The 20,676-nt window shown below is 30.9% G+C and overlaps 6 protein-coding genes across 8 annotated transcripts; 3 read left to right on the top strand and 3 right to left on the bottom strand.

Moving 5' to 3' along the window:
• Positions 1–325: 325 nt before the first annotated feature.
• On the bottom strand, positions 326–9,284 carry LOC130896017 (tuberin). 3 transcript variants are annotated; one of them, XM_057803747.1, is made up of 22 exons: positions 9,077–9,284; positions 8,863–8,960; positions 8,663–8,802; positions 8,213–8,601; positions 7,991–8,162; positions 7,729–7,929; positions 7,530–7,671; positions 7,146–7,470; positions 6,048–6,216; positions 5,764–5,985; positions 5,459–5,699; positions 5,278–5,399; positions 4,880–5,210; positions 4,624–4,820; positions 4,262–4,566; positions 3,158–3,534; positions 2,220–3,044; positions 1,744–2,102; positions 1,510–1,683; positions 1,234–1,452; positions 855–1,025; positions 326–787 (listed from the first exon to the last, which is right to left on the bottom strand). In XM_057803747.1, the coding sequence occupies exons 2-22, from the start codon at positions 8,921–8,923 to the stop codon at positions 521–523; spliced, it is 5,409 nt and encodes a 1,802-aa protein (XP_057659730.1). In that variant the 5' UTR covers positions 8,924–8,960; positions 9,077–9,284; the 3' UTR covers positions 326–520. The 3 variants fall into 3 exon arrangements, with proteins under 3 accessions (XP_057659730.1, XP_057659731.1, XP_057659733.1); XM_057803748.1 differs by having other exon boundaries at positions 9,029–9,095; XM_057803750.1 differs by lacking the exon at positions 9,077–9,284 and having other exon boundaries at positions 8,863–9,076.
• Positions 9,285–9,353: 69 nt separating this feature from the next.
• Positions 9,354–11,430, top strand: LOC130896019 (lysophospholipid acyltransferase 7). Its single transcript, XM_057803752.1, has 7 exons — positions 9,354–9,641; positions 9,696–9,988; positions 10,043–10,194; positions 10,262–10,473; positions 10,700–10,852; positions 10,910–11,072; positions 11,147–11,430. The coding sequence occupies exons 1-7, from the start codon at positions 9,430–9,432 to the stop codon at positions 11,357–11,359; spliced, it is 1,398 nt and encodes a 465-aa protein (XP_057659735.1). The 5' UTR covers positions 9,354–9,429; the 3' UTR covers positions 11,360–11,430.
• Positions 11,431–12,092: 662 nt separating this feature from the next.
• Positions 12,093–19,436, top strand: LOC130896020 (nudC domain-containing protein 3). Its single transcript, XM_057803753.1, has 3 exons — positions 12,093–12,274; positions 17,273–17,521; positions 17,585–19,436. Exons 2-3 carry the CDS (start codon positions 17,421–17,423, stop codon positions 18,327–18,329), a joined length of 846 nt encoding a protein of 281 aa, XP_057659736.1. The 5' UTR covers positions 12,093–12,274; positions 17,273–17,420; the 3' UTR covers positions 18,330–19,436.
• On the bottom strand, positions 13,064–15,471 carry LOC130896018 (ribosome-releasing factor 2, mitochondrial). Its single transcript, XM_057803751.1, has one exon. The coding sequence runs from the start codon at positions 15,376–15,378 to the stop codon at positions 13,141–13,143; it is 2,238 nt and encodes a 745-aa protein (XP_057659734.1). The 5' UTR covers positions 15,379–15,471; the 3' UTR covers positions 13,064–13,140.
• LOC130896022 (28S ribosomal protein S33, mitochondrial) lies at positions 15,554–16,065 on the top strand. The gene has a single exon (XM_057803755.1). The coding sequence runs from the start codon at positions 15,614–15,616 to the stop codon at positions 15,977–15,979; it is 366 nt and encodes a 121-aa protein (XP_057659738.1). The 5' UTR covers positions 15,554–15,613; the 3' UTR covers positions 15,980–16,065.
• On the bottom strand, positions 16,100–17,252 carry LOC130896021 (protein canopy homolog 3). Its single transcript, XM_057803754.1, has 3 exons — positions 16,861–17,252; positions 16,458–16,804; positions 16,100–16,395 (listed from the first exon to the last, which is right to left on the bottom strand). The coding sequence occupies exons 1-3, from the start codon at positions 16,964–16,966 to the stop codon at positions 16,183–16,185; spliced, it is 666 nt and encodes a 221-aa protein (XP_057659737.1). The 5' UTR covers positions 16,967–17,252; the 3' UTR covers positions 16,100–16,182.
• Positions 19,437–20,676: the final 1,240 nt, after the last annotated feature.

The raw sequence follows: 20,676 nt of genomic DNA, 5'->3' as shown, positions 1-20,676 counted from the left end.
AAATATTGTGATTATGTCATCTGTCAATCAATTGGAAAAGTTCAAGTTGTGGTTGTGCCAGTATTTGAATGTTTATTATTACAATAGTATTGTGAATAAAATGATGATAAAGTTAAGTTAAAGCTTGCTTGAATAATTCAACAAATTTATTGACAAGAACTGTACAAAAAATTACTTTTCAACTTTTTGTTTGCTGGGAGAACTACTGTACAAAAAAGTTATTTCGAAATTTTTGCTTGATGTGAAGTTCTTGAAAATACTTTTTTTTACCTATATCATGAAGATAGGAATGTTATATACAAGGTGAGAAATCAAAATAAAATACTATTATTTTTACATTTATTGGTGCAAATATATAATTGAAAATAAAATTTCTACAGTAACTAGTTACAGTAAGGGTTTACGTCCACTTACATTTTATGTAAAAGGTATACTTGGATAATTATCAATAAAAAAAACAACAAAAAGTTAACATTTAAAAGACAAACACAAATTAAAATGAATATTAATCAGTCCAAAATTATGTATAATCTGTAAAATCTTCAGCAAAATTTTTAACTGCTCTACAAGATTCGGTATTATCGTCCTTTTCATTCACGTCTTTACTCTCCTTTGCTTCTTTTCCTTCCTTTCTACTCTTTTCCTCTTTTGCTTTCTTCAGATCCGATTCCACTTTTTCACGAATCAATTTAATTTTCCTCAATCTCTCCAACCAACTAGATGCCGACGATTCATCCACATTTTTGCAGGACTTGCTTAGTAAAGATTTAGTAACTAATGATGCCATCTGAAAAGATAAAGATTAACTGGCGTGCTTTTTTTTCTCTTTTTATTATAATATCAACTCAACTTACATTCGAATGGATCGCCAATTGCCTCGCCAAGATGCCGACGTTTCGATCTGATATCAATTTTGGATCACCAGGCGTCACCAAGTATGAAAGTTCTTTTTTCACTTTCACCATTACTCTGTTGATACCGTGGTCTAACGGTTGGATTATTATACATGCAAATGTAAATTGTCCCTAGAAAAAAAAAAAGAAACATATATTTGAAAAAATTAAACTAATTTTCTTCTTCCATCTGGACATTAATTTCATTCTTACTTGTTTCTAGAATTTCAGTTTTTAATTCTTTCTGGACAATTTTTGCATCGAAAGTTTTATTTTTATACACTTTTACATAATGAATTATATTTTTTGATAAAATAAATTTAAAATATTTATTTTGTACCTTAAGGACGTTCATATTAAAATCCTCGCCGCTCTCGTTGTAAACTATGGTAACGAAGGCGTTTCCAATGTGCATCTTTTTATTGTTACAAGTAGGATCGGATTTTTTGTTGGGCATTATAGTTGCCACGTAAAACATAACCCTTATTACGTCGTCCTGCCAGACGTAAGCGAATTTTCCGTCGTTACCACGTTTATCAATTCCGCCTAGGTAGAAAATCTGAAAATAAAAAGAAATTTAAAAAATAGTAAAAGCTCAGTTGGATCGCATACGTACCTGAGGATCGACGTCTTCTAACCTCACTAGTTCTCCGAGTTGCTGTAAAAATTCAACATATCTCAAGGATCCGAAACGATTTTTTAGTATATCTGGCTCCGAATTCGTCTGCCCGTCTCTGACGTAAATAACACCGATTTTGTGAACCTCATATGGTGGGATACTATCCAAAACCTATGGAAATCGAAATTTTTGATTTTTTTATTCGAAAATTATTTTATTTTCTATTTGTACCTTGACCGCCCTTTGAACTACATCATTATTTTCTATCAGCATCGGTCTTTCGTTGTTGCTGGAAAAGTTCGGTAGGTGAAATAATTGCAAAAATACGAAACTGGGATTGATGCCATTTTTTGGCGGTTCCTTTTGTTTTTTCTTTTCTTCTTGTAGGAGATCGCGAGATGATCTTGTTGCTGGACTACTCGTCGATATCGTGTAGACTCTATCCCGTTTTTGGGTCAGATTGGGATCTGCTGTGGTCAATCGTTCGACACTTCCGCTATTTTTGCGTTCCCTTGCTCTTTCCCTGGCCCAATTCAAAGCGCTATTTTTTTCTATAGTCGAAGACGACGAGCTTTTCTGTATTTCTCGACCTGAATATACAAGGAGAACAAAAATGTTCATTGTTCGACATCAACACCATCACCATATTATTTCGTAGGTTACAAAAATGAAACCTAACTGTTCTTATGACCTTTTATGTTACTTACCGCCGTCTTTTCCCAGTGCATGTCTACTGAATCTAGGCGACGTTTGTGTAGGACTTTGCGGAGGTTTACCACTTAGAGGTACCAAATTGGACAAACTCGGTAAATTTGTAGGTCTCTTCGTAAATTCCGGTTGTTGTGCGCTAAAAGTAGTAACGTTAGGCGTTGGAGGTACGGTCTGATACGGTTTTGAAGGAATATTTTCATTAGGAGGAGACGATCCAGGATAACTGTGGCAACTGAGAAGGGTCGGATGCAATGTAGAAGTCGTCGCGTATTTCGATTGAGATTGATCCGATTTCGAGGCTTGTTGTACGGGATCGTTGGAAGGAGGCGTCGTACCCGAACCGGCGATTTCTTCCGGTATCGCTTCACAACTCACCCTCATATCTTTCGAATAACCTTTAGTTTTCTTTCCGACCTCGTCTTCGGAACTTTTCGCGTCTTCGTCGGGTTTTTGATGTAGAAAAGGATTTTTCCAACTAGCAGACATCTCCGGACTGGAATTCGATCGGCGAACTGGATTTCTAGATCTGCCGTTGTCGTCGTAAATTGTATCGGCGTCATCGTCGACACTATCCCTCGAATTTTGCCTCGACGGTGTCCGTCGTGGGGATTCTTGCGAAATAACGTTCGATCCGGAGGCTACTTCTTCGTTATTATCCTCTTCGGATACTTGTCTGCCTAACGGGGGTTTAGAATGCGGATTCGTTTCGGCGGGCGTCAACGATGGCCTGAATAACGTCGAAACGTCGTTTAAAGGAAAATCGTAGATGGCGTGCGTGAAGGTTACGTTATTTTCGATCCTCATCACCCAAGACATGTCACCTGAAATTTATTTTTTTATATAAATATATATATATATATATATATATATATATATATATATATATATTATTTATTAGTCGAAAAAAAAATTATTTTTGATGATTATAATTTACCGGTAGGTCTTCTAATATAAATTTCAGCCCAACCGGAACACCAACAGTTGCAAGTTTCTTTTTCTTGTCTCAGATTCGTGGCGAATTGTCGTAATTTAGAGGAGACTCTTTCTAATTTTTCGCTTATTTTCTTATTGTCTTCGGCGGGTGAAGTATTCGATTTATCCCTTACGTCCTCCATATCGTTACTGCCGCTACGACTCGATTTGGTTCTTCTACTGTCGTTTTGGTTACTGCACATGTTCCAACATTTATCGCACAAACCGTTTTTGAGTATCTTGGTCGAACAACCGCTGGTAGTGACCGTTATTATTTTATTACCAACTAACCAGGACATGGTCTGTCCTCCACTCATTAGAAATTCCCCAACGGGTAACCTGAACAAATATTAGAATTATAATAGTCGATGAGAAGAAAAAAAAATAGTCAAAAATAGAACAAATTCAAATTTTTTATTTAGGAAGTTTATACGATCAAAAAAAAAACACCTCTAGTATCAAATCTTCAAGAGAAAGCTATCAAGTTCAAATGTAGATGCGAATGGTACAAAAAACTTTTCAAATCTTAACGAGAAAAATGCAAAAACGCCTTTTTATATCCTTATCAATTTCTCACTCAAAAATGTATGATTTTTTTTTAAAAAATTGTTGCTAACTTATTATTTCTATCTTAAATAAAACTGTATTTTTCATTTCGAGTAGAAACATTATACAGTAAGAAAAAAAATGAAAAAAAAAAATTCACAATTCACTTTTTTTTTTATTGAAAATTGTTTTATAAATCCTGATTTTTGTCTAAATTTGATACCATTCCAACAGTATTTTTCACCTAAATTGGAATTTCAGGAAACGTTAGTGATGCTTATGATGAACACACTGTTTACACTACCACTACATCAAGTGTTGGTGTAGTGATAGTGCAAACAGTGTGTTCGGTATATATTTTTCACCTGTCCATTTGACAGACATTTTAGACTAAGAAAAAAATAATTAAAACGTAAAAACCGTTTTTGCAACATTTTCTAGGGATTTTTGAAGCCAAGAGAAAATCAAGTGATCGAAATTTACCCACCTTTTACATAAGATTGACAAAAACTCATCTTACCTCGTAGGTAAAGCGCTACAGGGAGAATACGAATATCTGGCCATAAGATCGAGACAAGTTTCCGTAAGTTCTTCATAATATTCTTTAGTTACAAGATTCCTACCGGGGGGTTTCAACAAATTTATAGATTGACCGGAAGAAACAGTCGCCGATCTCTTTCTGGAACCTTGTTCGGTAAGACTGGAACTCCTTTTGCGATCCGAACTATCCTGATTCAATTCTTGGTTATTTATTTCCCCCAAATTCTGATCGAACAGACCCGGTCGGTGTTGTTGGAGGGGATCCAATACGTGAGTTTGTAGACCCTAAAAAATAACCCCGATTTCTTTATTTTTTTAAATAAACCATTTTTATTTAAATACCTTGGTGATGAATTTAACAAAATCCCTTCGCAACGACAATCGACATTTCAAGAACCAAACAGCGATCACGTGATGGGCTAAAGAGACCGTGTAATGGTCGTATCTGAAGGCGTTGGTGTAAGGAAGCGATATCGCAAACACAGACATATATTGATCGGCAACGAAATTCGAATAAACCCTGGGAACTTGCGCCAAAGCTAAAAAATATAAATCGGATAATCTAGATGAACCTAGTACATGGGATAGGGGTACTTACTCGACAAAAATTCCAATACCGGAATCGATATGTGTATGGTGGCAGATATTTTGGATAAATTAAGCAACACCTCTGGTAACATCTTCACCATCGCCTCCCTCATTTCTAGTATACAAATCGTCAAAGCGGTTATGGAATGCTTGGAACTTCTAGGACCGATCGTATGAGAACATTTAACGAGACTCCTGATTATTTTTTGATGGTGAATTTGATCCATGAAATTGTTATAAGAAACCAAATTTATTATCAACGGGAGTATGGTGGCGTTAAAATCTTGTCTGGATACTTTTACGTTAAGAGATTCGGGAACGTTGTAAATTTTTTCAGTTATCTATAAAAAATAAAACATATACATATATATATAAATAATATTTTTGATTATCCTTAAATTATTTTACCATTGAACACAAAACTTCTACGAACGGTTCCAATTCGGTATTACCGTTTCTTGATAAGATGAGCGATTTATTTTGTAAACATTTTGTCATTTCGGTGAGTACTAAACTTAATACTTCCCAATCTAGAAGAAAAAAATAATAAAATTAATTATTATACTTATGAAATTCGCTTTTAATTTACCTCTTTCTAATTTCAAACAAGTGACGAATATCTTGAAGGCTCTCCTCAACGATACGTACGTTACTATAACGGGTAATCTTTGTACCGGAGCCGGGGATTGAGGTACCGGAGAACCCAAATTGAACCTTTCGCTATTTTTATAAACGACACAAATGTACGGACTGTATTTGATGGTTTTATCGTCCTGGTAACCCAAATGGTACAAAGCGTCGGCTCTTATTTTCAAAAAGAATCCGAAAATCTGGTAAAAAAACAAAAATTGAGATATAACTTAACGAATCATGGTAAAAAAAATATCGACTCACCATTTTTCTGATACCGTTGCAATTTTCGAATAATTTAGGTTTGTCGTAATGCAATTCCAAAAATTTGACCAACATTTCGTAAATTTTAACGGCATGGGAAGATGGTAATTTGTGTATTATGGTAATGAAAATTTTTATCAGTCCTTCTATAACGCATTTTATATCGGAGAAATCGTTTTCGGTACCTTCGTTTAAATGAGGATCGTAAGGGCGTAACAACATCTACAAACGCGTTGATATATTGAATTTATTTCATGAAAAAAAAAGGAATAATTTTCTATTACCTTTTCTAATATATCTAAGATATCGGAACATTTCCTTGCTTCGCATTCGAGACAAAGATCTATTAACAAATTGGCGACTGATGATCTTACAACGATATCATTACATTGAACGATATTCGTCATGTGTGGTACAACAATTCGATCGATAAGTTCGTCGTCGTACTGTCTCCTAAAAAAAAAATGAATATAATCAATACAAAAGTCAATTCGGTGCCAATTCAAAAAAAAATAACCTCACATCATTCATAATAATTAACTTTCTATTTCAAGAACCTTTGAATTACCACCAGTTTTTGTTCCATATCCATTTGTACGAGCTTTTCCTTACAAAAAACAATTTAAGTGAACTTGATTTTGTAGAAGATTGGAAGTTTCCAACTTTCCACTTCCCATATCCATTTTTAGGAACTTTTTTTGGCAAAAAAACTGGAAATTCTTACTTGTCTACTTCCCATAGCCATTCGCATTACCATTTTGTTCACTTCCCAAATTAATTCTCATAAACTTCCATTTATAGGTAACTGTCTATGCCTTTCCAGTATCCATTTGTATATACTTTGTATTGTACTCTCCCCAAAAACTTTCTGTTGGCTTTTTTTGCAAAAATCTTCTATATCACTCTCTACAACAATTTCATTAACTGTTTCTGCACAGAAAAATGAAATTTCCACTTGTTCCTTCTACTATATAAATCCGTTTTGATATGCTTTGGAAATTCCCACTTGTTCAGTTCCCATACATCCATCCTCTTTTATAATCAATTCCAAGAACTTCTTTTTATAGAAAACTGTAAACTGCCACTTGATTACTTTCTAACTTCATTTTTATGAACTTTTGCTCACTTGGTCACTACACATATACATAGAAAGAAATCTATCTTTCAATGTAATAATTTTATTTAATCCACAGTTTAATATTATTGCTTTAATAATAATTATTGGTCCATGTAATACCTGGTTTTTTTTATCACCCTATAATGTAATTAATTTATGTCAATTTATTCAACCTTTAAAATTACCTCTTCAAAATGAATTACGTGTAAATAAAAAATAAATAGAAAGTAATAATAAAAAAAAACAATCTCTCTTAAATACGTACCTGTTTAATCGAATGACATCTGATAAAGCTTCCAAAACTTTCAATTTAACGTTCCTCCTGATTTCGCACCTGAAATATTTGTGCAACAAATTGTACAAATTTGTCAACCACAGATGTTCCGTAGGTACGATATTATGCGAATGGTATCCAATAAGTCCCAATACGGATTGTTCCGGTCTTTCGGTGGAAAATTGCTCTATAATATCATAAAACTCCTTCTCGGAACCGTTATAACTATCGAGTTTCATCAATCTCTCGATGGCATCGAGAGTTTCGTGTAAATGAGCAATTATCAATTTATTCAGAGAATTGGTAGCCGATAGATCTAAAAAAAAATCAATAATATTAATTACACAGCGGGGTGGGTTACTTAATAAATATTACCTATATTTGAAATTATGTAAGAAATTATTTGTAATAGTATCGACCAAGCGGGATCTTGTAAATCTGCACCACGACTAACGATTAATTGTTGTAAACCTAGGATAACTTCGTACGCGACCGCCGCCTGATTACATTTCACGGCCTAGAATAAAATTAATTCTTTTTTAATACAATTTCACTAAAAAAATTGAATCAATACCCTAAAAAATGATGGAAGTACAGAGCTCGGTGGACAATGTAAGTTTGTTAAAGGAGTAGAACTCCAAAGTGCCATGTGAATATAAAATACAGCTCCTCTCAACAGATCAGTATCGTGCTTAAGATCTGGATCTTGTAGAATCTTACACATGGTGTATAAAGCGGAATGTCCCATGTGAGTACCCAATAACTTTTTAATTACCTAAAAATATTTGAAATTAAACATAAAACTTAGTTTTTCGTCAAAATTTAATTATTTTTACCGTCCAACTCGACATGCAATATTCTTCACAGTTTACTGTTCTACAAAGGGCAGCTATGAATTTGGGCAAGGAATCCGGTGGCATATTACCGTAAGCGACTATTGAAGACATTAATTGTAAACATAATTGCACAGTTCTAGTACTGTTACTACAGCAGAATACACAAATGTGGCTACAAAAATACGTGTCAAGAAAAAATGAGATGATCAGAATATTACTTACTGTATAAAACCGGCTATGACTACATCGTCTAAATAAGCAGCATTGTATCTTACTAGATTATCCAACATACTCAGATAATCTTCAGTTTTACCAGCTTTGCTTATATCTGGTACCCAATCGAGTAAAAATTTTCCGACTTTTTCCTCGAAATGTAATACACTTACACCGTTTAACGTTAAGATGTTGAGTAAGTCGAATCTTTGTCCTGTGTCTTCTGGTATGTTATGCTGGGTGATAAACTGATAAAAAATTGCTCTCATAATTTCGTTTAAATTCAACTGACCCTTCACCAGTGATTGCAAAAAGTGAAAAGCCGAATGACGAACTTCAGTTGGGTAATCTATACTGAACAAATCCTCTATGGCTTTCCATAATTTTTCGACTGCAGTCTACAATTATTTGAATGAATAGTCTAGTGTGACAAAATTTAATATCATTATAAATACTAACGTTTTCTAATTTACTTTCAGCTACTTTTGAACTATATTCTTTAAGTAAACGTAATCTCGTATTTATCGGAGAATCTTTTCCTATATCTTTAAGTAATTCTTCGCTAATACATAAAACTTCACTACGGTTAGTAAAATTACCTACGAAATTAAATTTGTAGATTATTTATGATCGCAATAAATATTTACTTGATTGAGAACCTTTATTTCGCTTGAAATAGCTTTTGATGGTTTCTCCTATACTTTTCTCTTTGGAACTCATTTTATGGCTAGGAAGAAACCGTAAAAATCGCTGGTCCCTATTTTAAAAAAATCAAAAAAAACTGTAATTAATTTATAATACAAAAACCAACAAATATTTTATAACCTCAATCTTTATACTTCAAAGTTTCTATAGATTATTTATTCAACTTACAGCTACATTATCGCCTCTAGCGACGAATTTAAAATTGTTAAATCTTATTCAATATCTGATTTTATACAAGGATAATAGAAAAGTAAGGATATATATATACGAAATAGGATAATATTTTGTTTACTATCTTATCTTTTTCAGATTATAGAAAAGGGGGCCTTTGTACGAAACTCAAAATTACAGTTTGACGTCACTACCATCGATATATATTTAGGCGTAAAAGCTTAACCTATAAAATTGTCATATGTCAAAACAATTTGTAGAAATATTTCCGGTGGAAAACTTTGATTTGTTATATATTATGATCACTTATAAAAGTAATTATTTCAATTTAAAACTATTTAACATTCAAGATGAACAGTGACGATGTAATTTACTTGTCCTTATTGATATTTTCAATGGGATTTGGTTTGTATTATCGCAAAATTACTAACCCAGAATATAAGAAATTAGTTGGTGCATTAGTAGGATTCTCCATTGTCGTTGTAGTATCCGGTTTTCATGTTTTACATGTTCTAATAACCGCTTTAGTAAATTCATGTATCATACTATATGCTAATAAAAGGTAAAATATTCAAAATATCCAATTGTTCATACTTAAATTTTGGTTGCTTTTTAGAAAATGTCACATATACTCTTTCGTCTTTTCCTTTCTATACTTATTTTTCTTTCGATCGACCGCTTATTTCGGAATTCCTTATGCACCGGGACACACAAATCTCATTGAAATGATGTTAGTTTTAAAACTCGTCGGTTTAGCTTTTGAAGTTAACAAATCTTTAGAAGCTATGAAAAAACAGGACGAATCTTTTAAAACTGAAGAACAACAGTTGGAATATGAAAGATCGCAAATTTCTGTAGAATTTTCGGATATTATATGTTACGCCTTTAATTATTGTGGGGTATTAACGGGTAAGTAACTATTTACGTTATCTAATTTGTAAATTTGCATTATAAGTTTTTTAGGCCCTTATTTTCGTTATGTCACATACTTTGATCATTTACATAAACCTTATCAACAGTACGATAATTATTTACCAGCTGTTAAGAAAAAACTATATTGGGTCCCATTGTTAGTTTCACTTCATTTATTAACAAGTAATTATTGGCCAGTAGACGTAAGTTTTATTCTTTATATATCATTTAAATATCTTAAATTTCGATTTTTTCTTTGATAAATTTTAGTACATCAATACAGAAGAATTTTTAAACAGATCCTTTTTATATAGATATTGGTACATCTGGCCAACTTTTTTGATACTCAGATCCAGGATATATTTCGGATTGATTTTGACCGAAATTGTTTGTGTAATTGGAGGTATGGGGGTTTATCCGCAATTTACAAATCCTAAATCAGGTCACGGTCCTACACAACATTTCAAACAACTTAAAGAAATGTAAGCTTTATCAAACTCTTATCGTATACTATTGATTGTTACCTAAATTATCAAAATTCATTCATCGTTTATAGGAATTATTTCATTCACCTTGTCAGGCATTATTTATTAGAAAAATTGTCCCAAATCAGCAAAATTCATTTCATTGTTATGCTTCTATATCTTTTTGATTTATTTCTCTTTGTAAAATTAATTCTTTTTTGTCTTATTTTGGATTTTATTCCAGAACAGATCCTCAAATCTTGAAAGAAACGAAATATTCATACGAAACCATCCAATCTATTAATCCTTATGAATCAGATTGTGTACCAACGATGCGAGAAGCTATGAAACATTGGAATATCACAGTCCAATATTGGTTAGCAATGTATATTTATAGGTAAATAAAACCTCCCCATTCACCACCATGATCACAAAATTTATTTGATAATTTTAGAAATTTTCCTTATAAAAAATACCGAACTCATTTTACCATGTTGATATCGGCGGTGTGGCACGGTGTTTACTCTGGTTATTACTTCTGTATAGCCACAGTACCTTTTGCTTTAGTCTACGAAGATATTTGGGTTAAATTGTTATTAGAAGGCTCAGAAGGATTGGTGAGTTTTTTCTTATAGTAAAATCTTGAAATTTGAAACGTTCCAGCAACATTTTTTTTTGTTTTTTGTTTCAGTCTTTGCAGATCGCAAAGTTAATAATGGTTTTTCTGAAGATGCAAATGTTCTCTTATCAGAGCGTAGCATTTGTGTTATTAGAAATTAGAAAAATTTTAAATTATTATAATTGCGTTTACCATTGCGTACCGTTAATTTATTTGGGGTTATATTTTTTGGGAAGGTATCTATTGAAATTAAAAACAAAACGCTTTAGATCAACATCTGATTGATATTAGAAAATTATATGAATAACTGTTTTCTTGACGAAATAAAATAAATAAATTAATTTTGTACTTATTGACATGCCCTGGTAACCGTTGGAATTTATTCCATACACCTTTATCGAAGTTTCAAGAGGGTGGAAAAAACGCTCTCAATTATTAAAAAGAGGGGCAACTTTTATTATTTAGTTAAGAGTAACTTTCTTTTCAGTAGTCCAATAATTATGGTTATAACATTGACATATTATTTGGACGGTTCTATAAAAATGGCAAAACGTCCCTAAGTTTTAATTATTTAGTTATATTTAATAAATATAAAAAATATATTGAATTATTATGTAACAAATATCAGGAATAAGAGATGTTAAATTCATTCTACCAGATATCTATTAACCAATACTTTATCAATGGTTATATACAATTGAAATAACATTCTAAAAATGAAGTTTAAATCAATAATAAAATGTTGAGGGTATGTTGCCACCCTCAAATTGATTCGTTAATATAACGATTATTTTTGCCTATCAGGAAACTACCGAAAAAAATTAAAATACAATCAAGTTTTTTTACAGATTAAAAGCGTTTTGTGAACCCCCTTATTTAGTTGAGCCCTCTACGTTATCAGGGTCTCTAAAAGTAGACCTCAAAAATGTCACCGGTTCTCGTACTTACTGTTACTGTAATATTTCAACGTCGTTTAGACAATCGTACATCACTGTTATTGTGTAAGTACTGTCAAATTTTGCAAATGGCAGTTAAAATGACGGTTTTCATTTTTTTTTAATTTGTGTAAATTATTGGTAAAGTGTGTGTTGGTTTGTGATCTTTATTAATGTGTACATAATTAAAAACGTACTTTCCTATTTGACCCGAGTTCCTTTATCGTACCGCCAGTATAAACGTCATTTACTTTATGATCATTGGGTAAATATAATTATTCACTATTTCAAATTTAATTTTACTGTCATTTTTTAAAAGCGTACGTGAATTTTTCAAAACTCTATATATTCATTTTCTTCAATTTCGTTACTTTTTTTATATGTTTTTGCCAATAAATGGTTATAATTTCTAGTCTCTAAATTAATTTCTACACTATTTTCTATATTTCAACCTTCTTTTAATCTTTAATCAATATATTTCTTGTTAAAAATCTATTAATAATTATAAGAGACTTAATTTCAAGAACATTTATCAGTAAAAATATATAAAAAAGTTGAGGAATTTATTTCGTATATTATTTTTATATGTATATACTCGTGAATAAATAAAAAGGCTTAAGAATTTTATTAAATCATAATATATAATTGATTAGATGTGTTTTACAGTTTAATAAATAATTTCCTAATATGAACTAAAAAGTAGGTACAAAATACTATAATTGTGTTTAAATTATCATATTTATTACAAAATTATAATTATTTACGATATTTCTACGTGATATTTATATAAATATCAAGTAGCATGATAATATGGTATTATTTGAATAATTTTTTTTCCTATGTGTTCATATTTCATGTTAAATTGATTTGGATAAAACATCTGTCAAGTATTTCTTTTCACTTTCCTGTTCTATTCAATTTTGCGCCATTGTCTTTATTTTCATCCATTCCTTTATAATAATTGATCTTTATTAATAAATCTCGTTAAATATGACCCAAAAATTAAAAATATAAACTGAAAATATTATTGGTTTTTATAGATTCAAACAAATAATACTCAACAAACAAATAATTTTTATTAAATTCATTTATCACAGATAGAAATTTAAATAATCAAACACTAATTTGACATCAGAACCCCCGAACACTTTTAATAGCGATAGCTTCTAATTCCGAAGACAATTTTTCACAATCTGAATATTGCATGGTAAACGTAGCAGTACCAGATGATAATGTCCTCAATATGGTAGAATATCCTAGTAATTCAGATAACGGAGTTTTGGATAAAATTACTTTAGAATTACCCCTAATTCCTATGTTGTAAACGTTGGCTCTTCTCCTAGATAAATCAGATATGATAACAGAAACGTGTTCTTCGGGTGAAATAATTTCCAAATCCATTATAGGTTCTAATATTTTCGTATCGACTTCTTTCAATATTTTTTGAATTAAATGTGTAACTGTAGCCGATATCATCGTTTCCGAAGTACCTTTACCTACTTCTAAATAATGTAGGATCACTTGGACGTTAACGACCGGACAACATATCTTGGGTCCTCGCGCTAATCCCACATCTATGCCTTGTCTTACGGCGACTAAATGTTTGGGAAATATACTAGCGATATTGCTCGCGTATTCCGGACTTTTATCTAATTTTAATATCTCTTTCGAAGATTTAGATATATCTATGGGTTGTACTGTTAATTTTGTTGTTATAAATTGTTTACTGGAACCTATTTTAGTTTCTACAGTTAAAGTATCGGTTAATTTTTGTATCGGAGTTTCTTTATAAGCTATCTGAAGCGGACCTAAATCCACTTCCAATTTATATTCTTTTAATAATCTGTCTTTTATGATATCCAGATGTAATTCTCCCATACCACCGAGTACGGTTTGTCCAGTTTCTTCATTAAAACTTACCCTGAGACTGGGATCTTCCCGTTGTAATTCGTTTAAAGCTTGTTCTAATAATGCCTGATAACTTGCACTTGTAGGCTCGATAGATCTAAAAAATACTGGATCCGGAATTGATACTCCTATTCCCAATATTTTGTCAATATCTTTTTCAATGTTTTTATTTTTTTTGAGGATATTATTTTTAGCTTTTTGACCGGCTGTACTGGAATTTGTTATCAGATCACCGGACATTATTTTTTTTACTCCAGTTACCACAGCTATATTTCCAGTGGTGATTGAATCTACTTCTTCGTAATCGTCCGCATACGCTACATATAATCTACCAATCTGTTCGGAACAATCCTGTTTGAAGCTGTATATCTTTTGTCCTTTTTTCAAATTTCCGTTGTATATCCTTAGAAATATTAACGGTCCTTTTTGTTGATCGTGTAACACTTTAAAAGCTCTGGCACATAAATTGTCCTCGAATGAATTGAATATTCTATTTGAATCATTTGGCGTAGGTAGATATAGAACGACGGCGTCCATTAAATTTTGAACGCCGACGTTTTTATAAGAACTTCCTAATAAAACTGGAACCGCGGTCTGATTTTTCGTCACGGTTCTCAAAGATTTAATTATATCCGCCGTCGATACGTTATCTAAAGAATCTATTGATATAACCTGATCTGCTAATTTATCGTCATAATTACATAACTTGTCCACTAATTTTGACCTGGCTAATTTGGCGTCTTCGAAGTAAATATTTTCTTCTGTTAATTGAGTTTTTTTAACGAACTTATCATTCAGCTTTCCGTAAGTAATGAGTTCCATAGTTAACACATCTATTATACCTATAAACTTTTTTTCTTCTATAACAGGTAATTGAAGTAATAAATAAGGAATTCGCAATTTATTTTCGATAGTTTCGCACGAAAGGTGAATATCTGCGTTCATTCTATCCATCTTATTCACGTAAATAATTCTAGGTATTTGATTTTTATCCGCTTGTCTCCAAACTGTTAAAGTTTGTGCTTCGACACCTGCAGTACCGTCCAACACTACTACAGCTCCGTCTAACACGTTAAGAGTCTGTTCTACTTCCATAGTAAAGTCTATATGTCCCGGAGTATCGATAAGATTAAATTGATGTTTCTTCCAATAAAATGTAACTGCTGCCGATCTTATCGTGATTCCCCTTTCGCGTTCTTGTTCCATATAATCAGTTACCGTATTACCTCGATGAACTTCTCCCATATTTTGAATTAAACCAGCCAAAAATAACATTCTTTCAGTCGTCGTAGTTTTTCCGGCATCGATATGGGCTAAAATGCCAATATTTCTCATTTTTTCGATCGGTACGTTTTTAATCTCTTTACTAGTGCCATAATGATTAATATTTTTGTAAAGCCTATTAATTTTTCTTATCGCCTTTTTAAAATTGAAGCCAAAACTCAATAAATTTGGATTCATATTGTTCTAATCATAAATAACGTTTTGATTTTATACTTTCTAACCTAATAGCATAAAATTAATAATACTTAACTCTTCTTTTTTATTTGATTTATGTTTAATATTATTGCGTTTGTTAAATTGAATAGCTGGAAATTCTTATGACACAAACCGTTTAGTTAAATAAGAAGAAGAAATGTCAAATGCGTTAACCTTACTTTTTTCATTAATTAATTTTTCAAACTAGTAAATAGAAATGAGTAAATACGCAAAATACACGGATTTAATTAAACAAACTACAGAATACGCTAGACGTATGAATAGACTCAGCAACAGAATATTTGGTGAGGTGGTTCGACCTACGAACGCTAAATCTATGAAAGTGGTAAAATTATTCAGTGACGAACCTATTCATCTAAGAAAAGAAGTTCATGCCTATTATCCCAGACACATAGAAATCGGTAAATTGATGATGAAGTTGAGATACTACGGTTTGTATAGAGACGAACACGCCGATTTTCAAGATGAGATGGACAGAATGCGGGCATTGAGAGGGAAGGCTAAACATATCAGAAAAACTAAAGCAGAGAGAGAAAAAGAAGCAGCTTCGAAACAAGCGTAAAACTTTATGTAGTTGTATTAATAAATGATGAAATTTCTAGTATGTTATATATAATATATTGTTTGAATATAATTCATTTTCCATAATTTCTTTTGATATTTGAATGGTAAATAAATTGAATTGTTTTTAAATGAAATTTCAAATATTTATTTCAAGATTTTAGCATTTATAGATTAAAAAAGTTATAAAAAAGATCAATAATGTTACAATTCTTCCTTATTTTCTTCTACAATTACTTTTTTCTTTGGTTTCTTTTTTTCACTTGGTTCACCTTTCAAATTCTCTGTTAAACATTTGGAGTCTTGATTTTTGAGCGCTCTGTCTGCACATAAAAATTTTTTTAATGATTCTTTTCCTTGATAGTTGAAATACCAGTCTTCAATATCGCTCTCGTTTTCTTCTAGTAGGGTTTCACACTAAAAAAATGAGGAATTTATTAATTTATTTAAAAAACTCGTCAATTCTCATAAATATATACCTGGGTCTTTAATTTGGTTATTTCCGCACTAGGTTTATCCCAAAGTTCATAAGGTATTCCAAGCTCGACTTTGACACCTTTATCTACCAATCCGTGTAGAGTTTGAAATGTTTGGCTCATACCTTTTGCAAATCTTGTACTATCTTCTCGTTCCTTATGTATATTGTATTCCAATATTCTATCGCAAACGCCTTCTAAGGATTCTACAAGTCTGAGCTCTGATTTCTTGTACTCCTTTTTCTTTTTCGGTTTTACATCATCTACAGAATATCCTGTTTCTATGACCTCACTGGTTTTACCAGTTTCCTCTAACCTGGATTCTAGTTCTATAGCTAATATCTTACAAACTATAGAAAAAGTGTATTAATCAATATATAAATTGTGCAATTTATAAGAATTTTACCTTCACATTTGTTTGCATATTTCACTCCTTGTTCTTCTTCAGGATCTGAACAATTCACTTTAATGGATGCTACAATTAGGAGGAAAATGTATTTTTTTACTTGCATTTTATTAAAAATTTCTTCGTATTCTCAATGGAGTTGACCCGGTGAACTTTTATCTATTAGTTTATCAAGTATATACTTCTTGCTTAAAAGCACTCGTAGGTTTTTAAGACTGCTAAAATTCCATGTAATAATTCCACTCAATCAATTAATGTAAAATTTAAATAAACTCTTATATAAAATACTTAAAAGTAATTTCACTATTTATTTATTAGATTAAAACAATTTTTCATCATTCAATAAGTTTCATAGACAATTATATCGAGTTGTGCTATAAAATTTGTTTATAAAACTAAACGTCTTTTTCAGCGCGATTCGATAGTCATCTCAATTGTCATTTACGAGAAAAACGAAGAAAAGCAGCAGAGGCCATAGAGAGGGAAAAAAAAGAAGATGAATAATGGCCGAGTTTGACGTTTAATAAATAAATTGTTAGTATATTATCTATAATAACGAAATGTCTGGTAAAAATTTTGATAATATACTATTCGAAATGCTGAAAGAATGCAGAACCCTGCCCAATTTTTTGGATAATATATTTGGGTTTTTACAAAGAAGGTAAGATAAGTATATCCTAATATTATATTACAATAAATTTATACATATATATTTAATTTTTAGAACAGATTTTTATCATATCGCAAAAGATGAACATGCTAGTATTGGTTTACCAGATGGACTTGCGGAAAAATTAGTGAGGCATACGTTTTTAAAATTCAAGCCAGACAAGAAATATACTTCAAATGATATACCCGTATCTAAAGAGGAAGTTGTTGCAGAAAGCTCTATAGATATAGATGAAGTTACATCTACGACTACAGAGGAATCGACAGAGCTTACTTTTACAAAATCTGATTATTACAATGGAGGTATCTTTGATAATTATTGTTGGTCACAAACAATAAAGGAAGTAGATGTTACAGTGAAGGTACCGCAAAATATCAATAGGAAACATTTGATGGTTAGTATACTACCAACTAGTATATCAGTACAGTCAAAAAATGAAGATTATTTGCTAAAAGGTGAGCTTTGTGAAAAATGTAAAGCTAACGATACTGTCTGGTCTTTAGATGGACAAAAATTACAAATACATTTGGAGAAATGTCGAGAAAAATGGTGGACTTGTTTAGTGAAAGGAGAAACTGAATTAGACATATCAAAAATAGACTGTTCTAGACCTTATGAAGATCTGTCTGAAGAAGAACAAGCGAAAATTGAAGAATTAAAGTGGAATCAAGAAAGAAAACGACTAGGATTACCGACTTCTGAAGAATTGAAACTTCATGAGACTCTGAAGAAATCTTGGGATGCCACTGGTTCACCATTTAGAGGACCTTTTGATCCAAACAATGTTAAATTGAACTGAACAATTTCAAGTGTGCGATAGATATTGTTTGTTTTTTTTTTTTGTAAAGATTGTAAACATTTTTTAAAGTATAAAAGATTCTTATCTATAATAGTTGGATGAAAATTGATAAAATTTGAAAATTTCCAGACAAGATTGAATTTTTATGGCATTTTCTTTGCTTATCAATCACTACAAGGTTTTATTCATATTTTAGTAATGTATCTTGTATCTATTCAATGGAAAACCTGTTTTTTATGAAAAGTGTCTGAAAGGTTGGTATAACTTCATCCATTTGTGTCTACATATATAATAAAGATAAAGATCATTTTACATTTATTATAATATGTAATATTACTTTATTATATAATCTATGTACATAATTAGGATTTAATGTTCATTACAGTAATCTCATTAATTATATATCTGCTATGACATTTTACTCTACCCATAATTATCATATTTGTGTAGTTTTTTTATATTCTAGCATTTTAATTATTTTCATTTATCGACCCTAAACAAATTTGTATAATTGACTGATGTGTAATATTTCTCTTATTATTATTATTAGTATTATTTTTTAAAATATATCTAATCATTTCCTTTGTATTATAATCCATGCTTTGATATCATCTAGAAGGTCACCCATTAATAATTTTCATTTTTATCTTTATTTCCGTTGTACATTTCTCTATAACATTGATTTATCTCATATTTCAATTGTTATACCGTTTCTTTCTAGACTTATGATGTAATAAATACTCCCAATTCGTCATGTTCTCTGAATCTTTTTTCTTTTCTTCCATTCTTTTGTAACAAGTTGGATTTATATTGTTTTTTCTTTTCTACATAAATAATTAGATATCTTTATCTCTTTGTACATTTACAGTGAACTTACAAAGTTTGTTATCCATTGCTTCATAAATTGTTCTTCCTTCTAGATAACAAACTTTTTCTATACCTCTCCTATCTATTTTCTTAAGTCTTTTTTTTCATTCTCTCTCGTCGTACTATTTACATTTATCACTACTTCAAAATTCATTTTCGTATCTTTATATAAATTCCCTTTGATCCTTTGTAAGTTTTGTAAATTTGTATCAAGATATCAATACGAATATACTAAAGAAATTAAGTGAAAAAGATAATTTAAAAATGTGGGCTCGTATTTTTTATCTTAGCACATATTATAATACATAGGAAATACATAGATATGCTCTAAAAGATAACTCTAGGATATAATTAATATTATGTATCAAATTAGTTAAATAAATTTGTTTAAAGATAGTAGATTTGAAAGAAAAATTGAAATTTTATAAAGAACTAAGCGAATGTAAGAAACTATATAAATATAATAATTATGGTTATAGTAGAATGTCATAAATAGGTATCTAAATAATGAAGTAACACATGTTTATAATTAATGTAAAACAAGAATAAGATTTGGTTTTCTAAACTTTCTACATCCTATCATCAGTTAGAAATCTCATCTATTAAGAAAGTCAATTTATAATTTGAATTTGATGAGTTTCAGGATTTTCTATAATTATTGTAGATTGACTGAAATAATAAATTCTAATCCATTCAGTCTCCCCACACTGTATGATTATGTTATAAATATTAAGAAAAGAAAATTTACTGTCAAAATGTTTTGGTTTTGTAAGAGACAATCCTATATAATAAATGTGATTGGTGAGTTTCCTACAACAAAGCATCAAAGTTATAGACAGTTATTAATTCATAGAGCTCTTAACCTAACCTTATGGGGGATGGGGGAAATAAATGGGGGATATTTAATTTTTTCTCAAAAATTAAACGAACTATTTTTCAACACGCAATATCCTTCAATTCAAAAAATCTCGTTAAATATGTGATCATAGATAGTTATTAATTTAGAGTTTTTAATTTTCGATAGCTACGCAGCATTTCGCATTAATATTTGAGTCAATACCAGTTAAGCCTCTTATTCTTCATCAAAATTATCTCCCTAAGTGAGGTGATAGAGATTTCAATATTTTCTTAAAAATTAAATCTTTATGCTTAGCACATAATACACCCAACTCAATGAATGTTTGTATTGGTAAAAAGGATGGTTTATGTTGAATATTACCAACCCGCCATCGCGTGAAAAAAAAACTTAGGTATTCTTTAGTCAAGCATTAATGCAAAATGCGTAGCTAACGCCATCTATCAAAAAAAAATTTCCAACTGTCTCTTAAATAGGAAATTAGGTTCTTTTTGTTAATGAATTTTGTTTCCATTGTTTAAACTTTATAATTAAAAAATAAAAATTAAACATACTCCCCCCCCCTAAATTAGTAAGTACCGAAGATTCTCTTAGACGTTCTGATAGTCATACTATTTCCGTAAA

The sequence above is a fragment of the Diorhabda carinulata genome, chromosome 6 (genome assembly GCF_026250575.1).
Source record: "Diorhabda carinulata isolate Delta chromosome 6, icDioCari1.1, whole genome shotgun sequence".
In the NCBI taxonomy this organism is placed as follows: Eukaryota; Metazoa; Arthropoda; class Insecta; order Coleoptera; family Chrysomelidae; genus Diorhabda; species Diorhabda carinulata.
The sequence above is the reverse complement of the archived record's forward strand: the minus strand, read 5'-3'. Positions and strand labels throughout refer to the sequence as shown.

What these genes read in the sequence shown, in the direction of transcription:
- LOC130896018 (XM_057803751.1), bottom strand. Translation starts at nt 15,378, where the DNA reads ATGAATCCAAATTTATTGAGTTTTGGCTTCAATTTTAAAAAGGCGATA.
- LOC130896020 (XM_057803753.1), top strand. Translation starts at nt 17,421, where the DNA reads ATGTCTGGTAAAAATTTTGATAATATACTATTCGAAATGCTGAAAGAA. An exon ending in TTTGGGTTTTTACAAAGAAG is followed by an intron (nt 17,522 to 17,584) that starts GTAAGATAAGTA and finishes TTTAATTTTTAG; the next exon opens with AACAGATTTTTATCATATCG.
- LOC130896019 (XM_057803752.1), top strand. Translation starts at nt 9,430, where the DNA reads ATGAACAGTGACGATGTAATTTACTTGTCCTTATTGATATTTTCAATG. An exon ending in ATACTATATGCTAATAAAAG is followed by an intron (nt 9,642 to 9,695) that starts GTAAAATATTCA and finishes GTTGCTTTTTAG; the next exon opens with AAAATGTCACATATACTCTT. An exon ending in TTAGCAATGTATATTTATAG is followed by an intron (nt 10,853 to 10,909) that starts GTAAATAAAACC and finishes TGATAATTTTAG; the next exon opens with AAATTTTCCTTATAAAAAAT.
- LOC130896017 (XM_057803747.1), bottom strand. Translation starts at nt 8,923, where the DNA reads ATGAGTTCCAAAGAGAAAAGTATAGGAGAAACCATCAAAAGCTATTTC. An exon ending in CTATTTCAAGCGAAATAAAG is followed by an intron (nt 8,803 to 8,862) that starts GTTCTCAATCAA and finishes TTAATTTCGTAG; the next exon opens with GTAATTTTACTAACCGTAGT. An exon ending in TACTTCCATCATTTTTTAGG is followed by an intron (nt 7,672 to 7,728) that starts GTATTGATTCAA and finishes ATTTTATTCTAG; the next exon opens with GCCGTGAAATGTAATCAGGC.
- LOC130896021 (XM_057803754.1), bottom strand. Translation starts at nt 16,966, where the DNA reads ATGCAAGTAAAAAAATACATTTTCCTCCTAATTGTAGCATCCATTAAA. An exon ending in ATATGCAAACAAATGTGAAG is followed by an intron (nt 16,805 to 16,860) that starts GTAAAATTCTTA and finishes CTTTTTCTATAG; the next exon opens with TTTGTAAGATATTAGCTATA. An exon ending in TAACCAAATTAAAGACCCAG is followed by an intron (nt 16,396 to 16,457) that starts GTATATATTTAT and finishes TCATTTTTTTAG; the next exon opens with TGTGAAACCCTACTAGAAGA.
- LOC130896022 (XM_057803755.1), top strand. Translation starts at nt 15,614, where the DNA reads ATGAGTAAATACGCAAAATACACGGATTTAATTAAACAAACTACAGAA.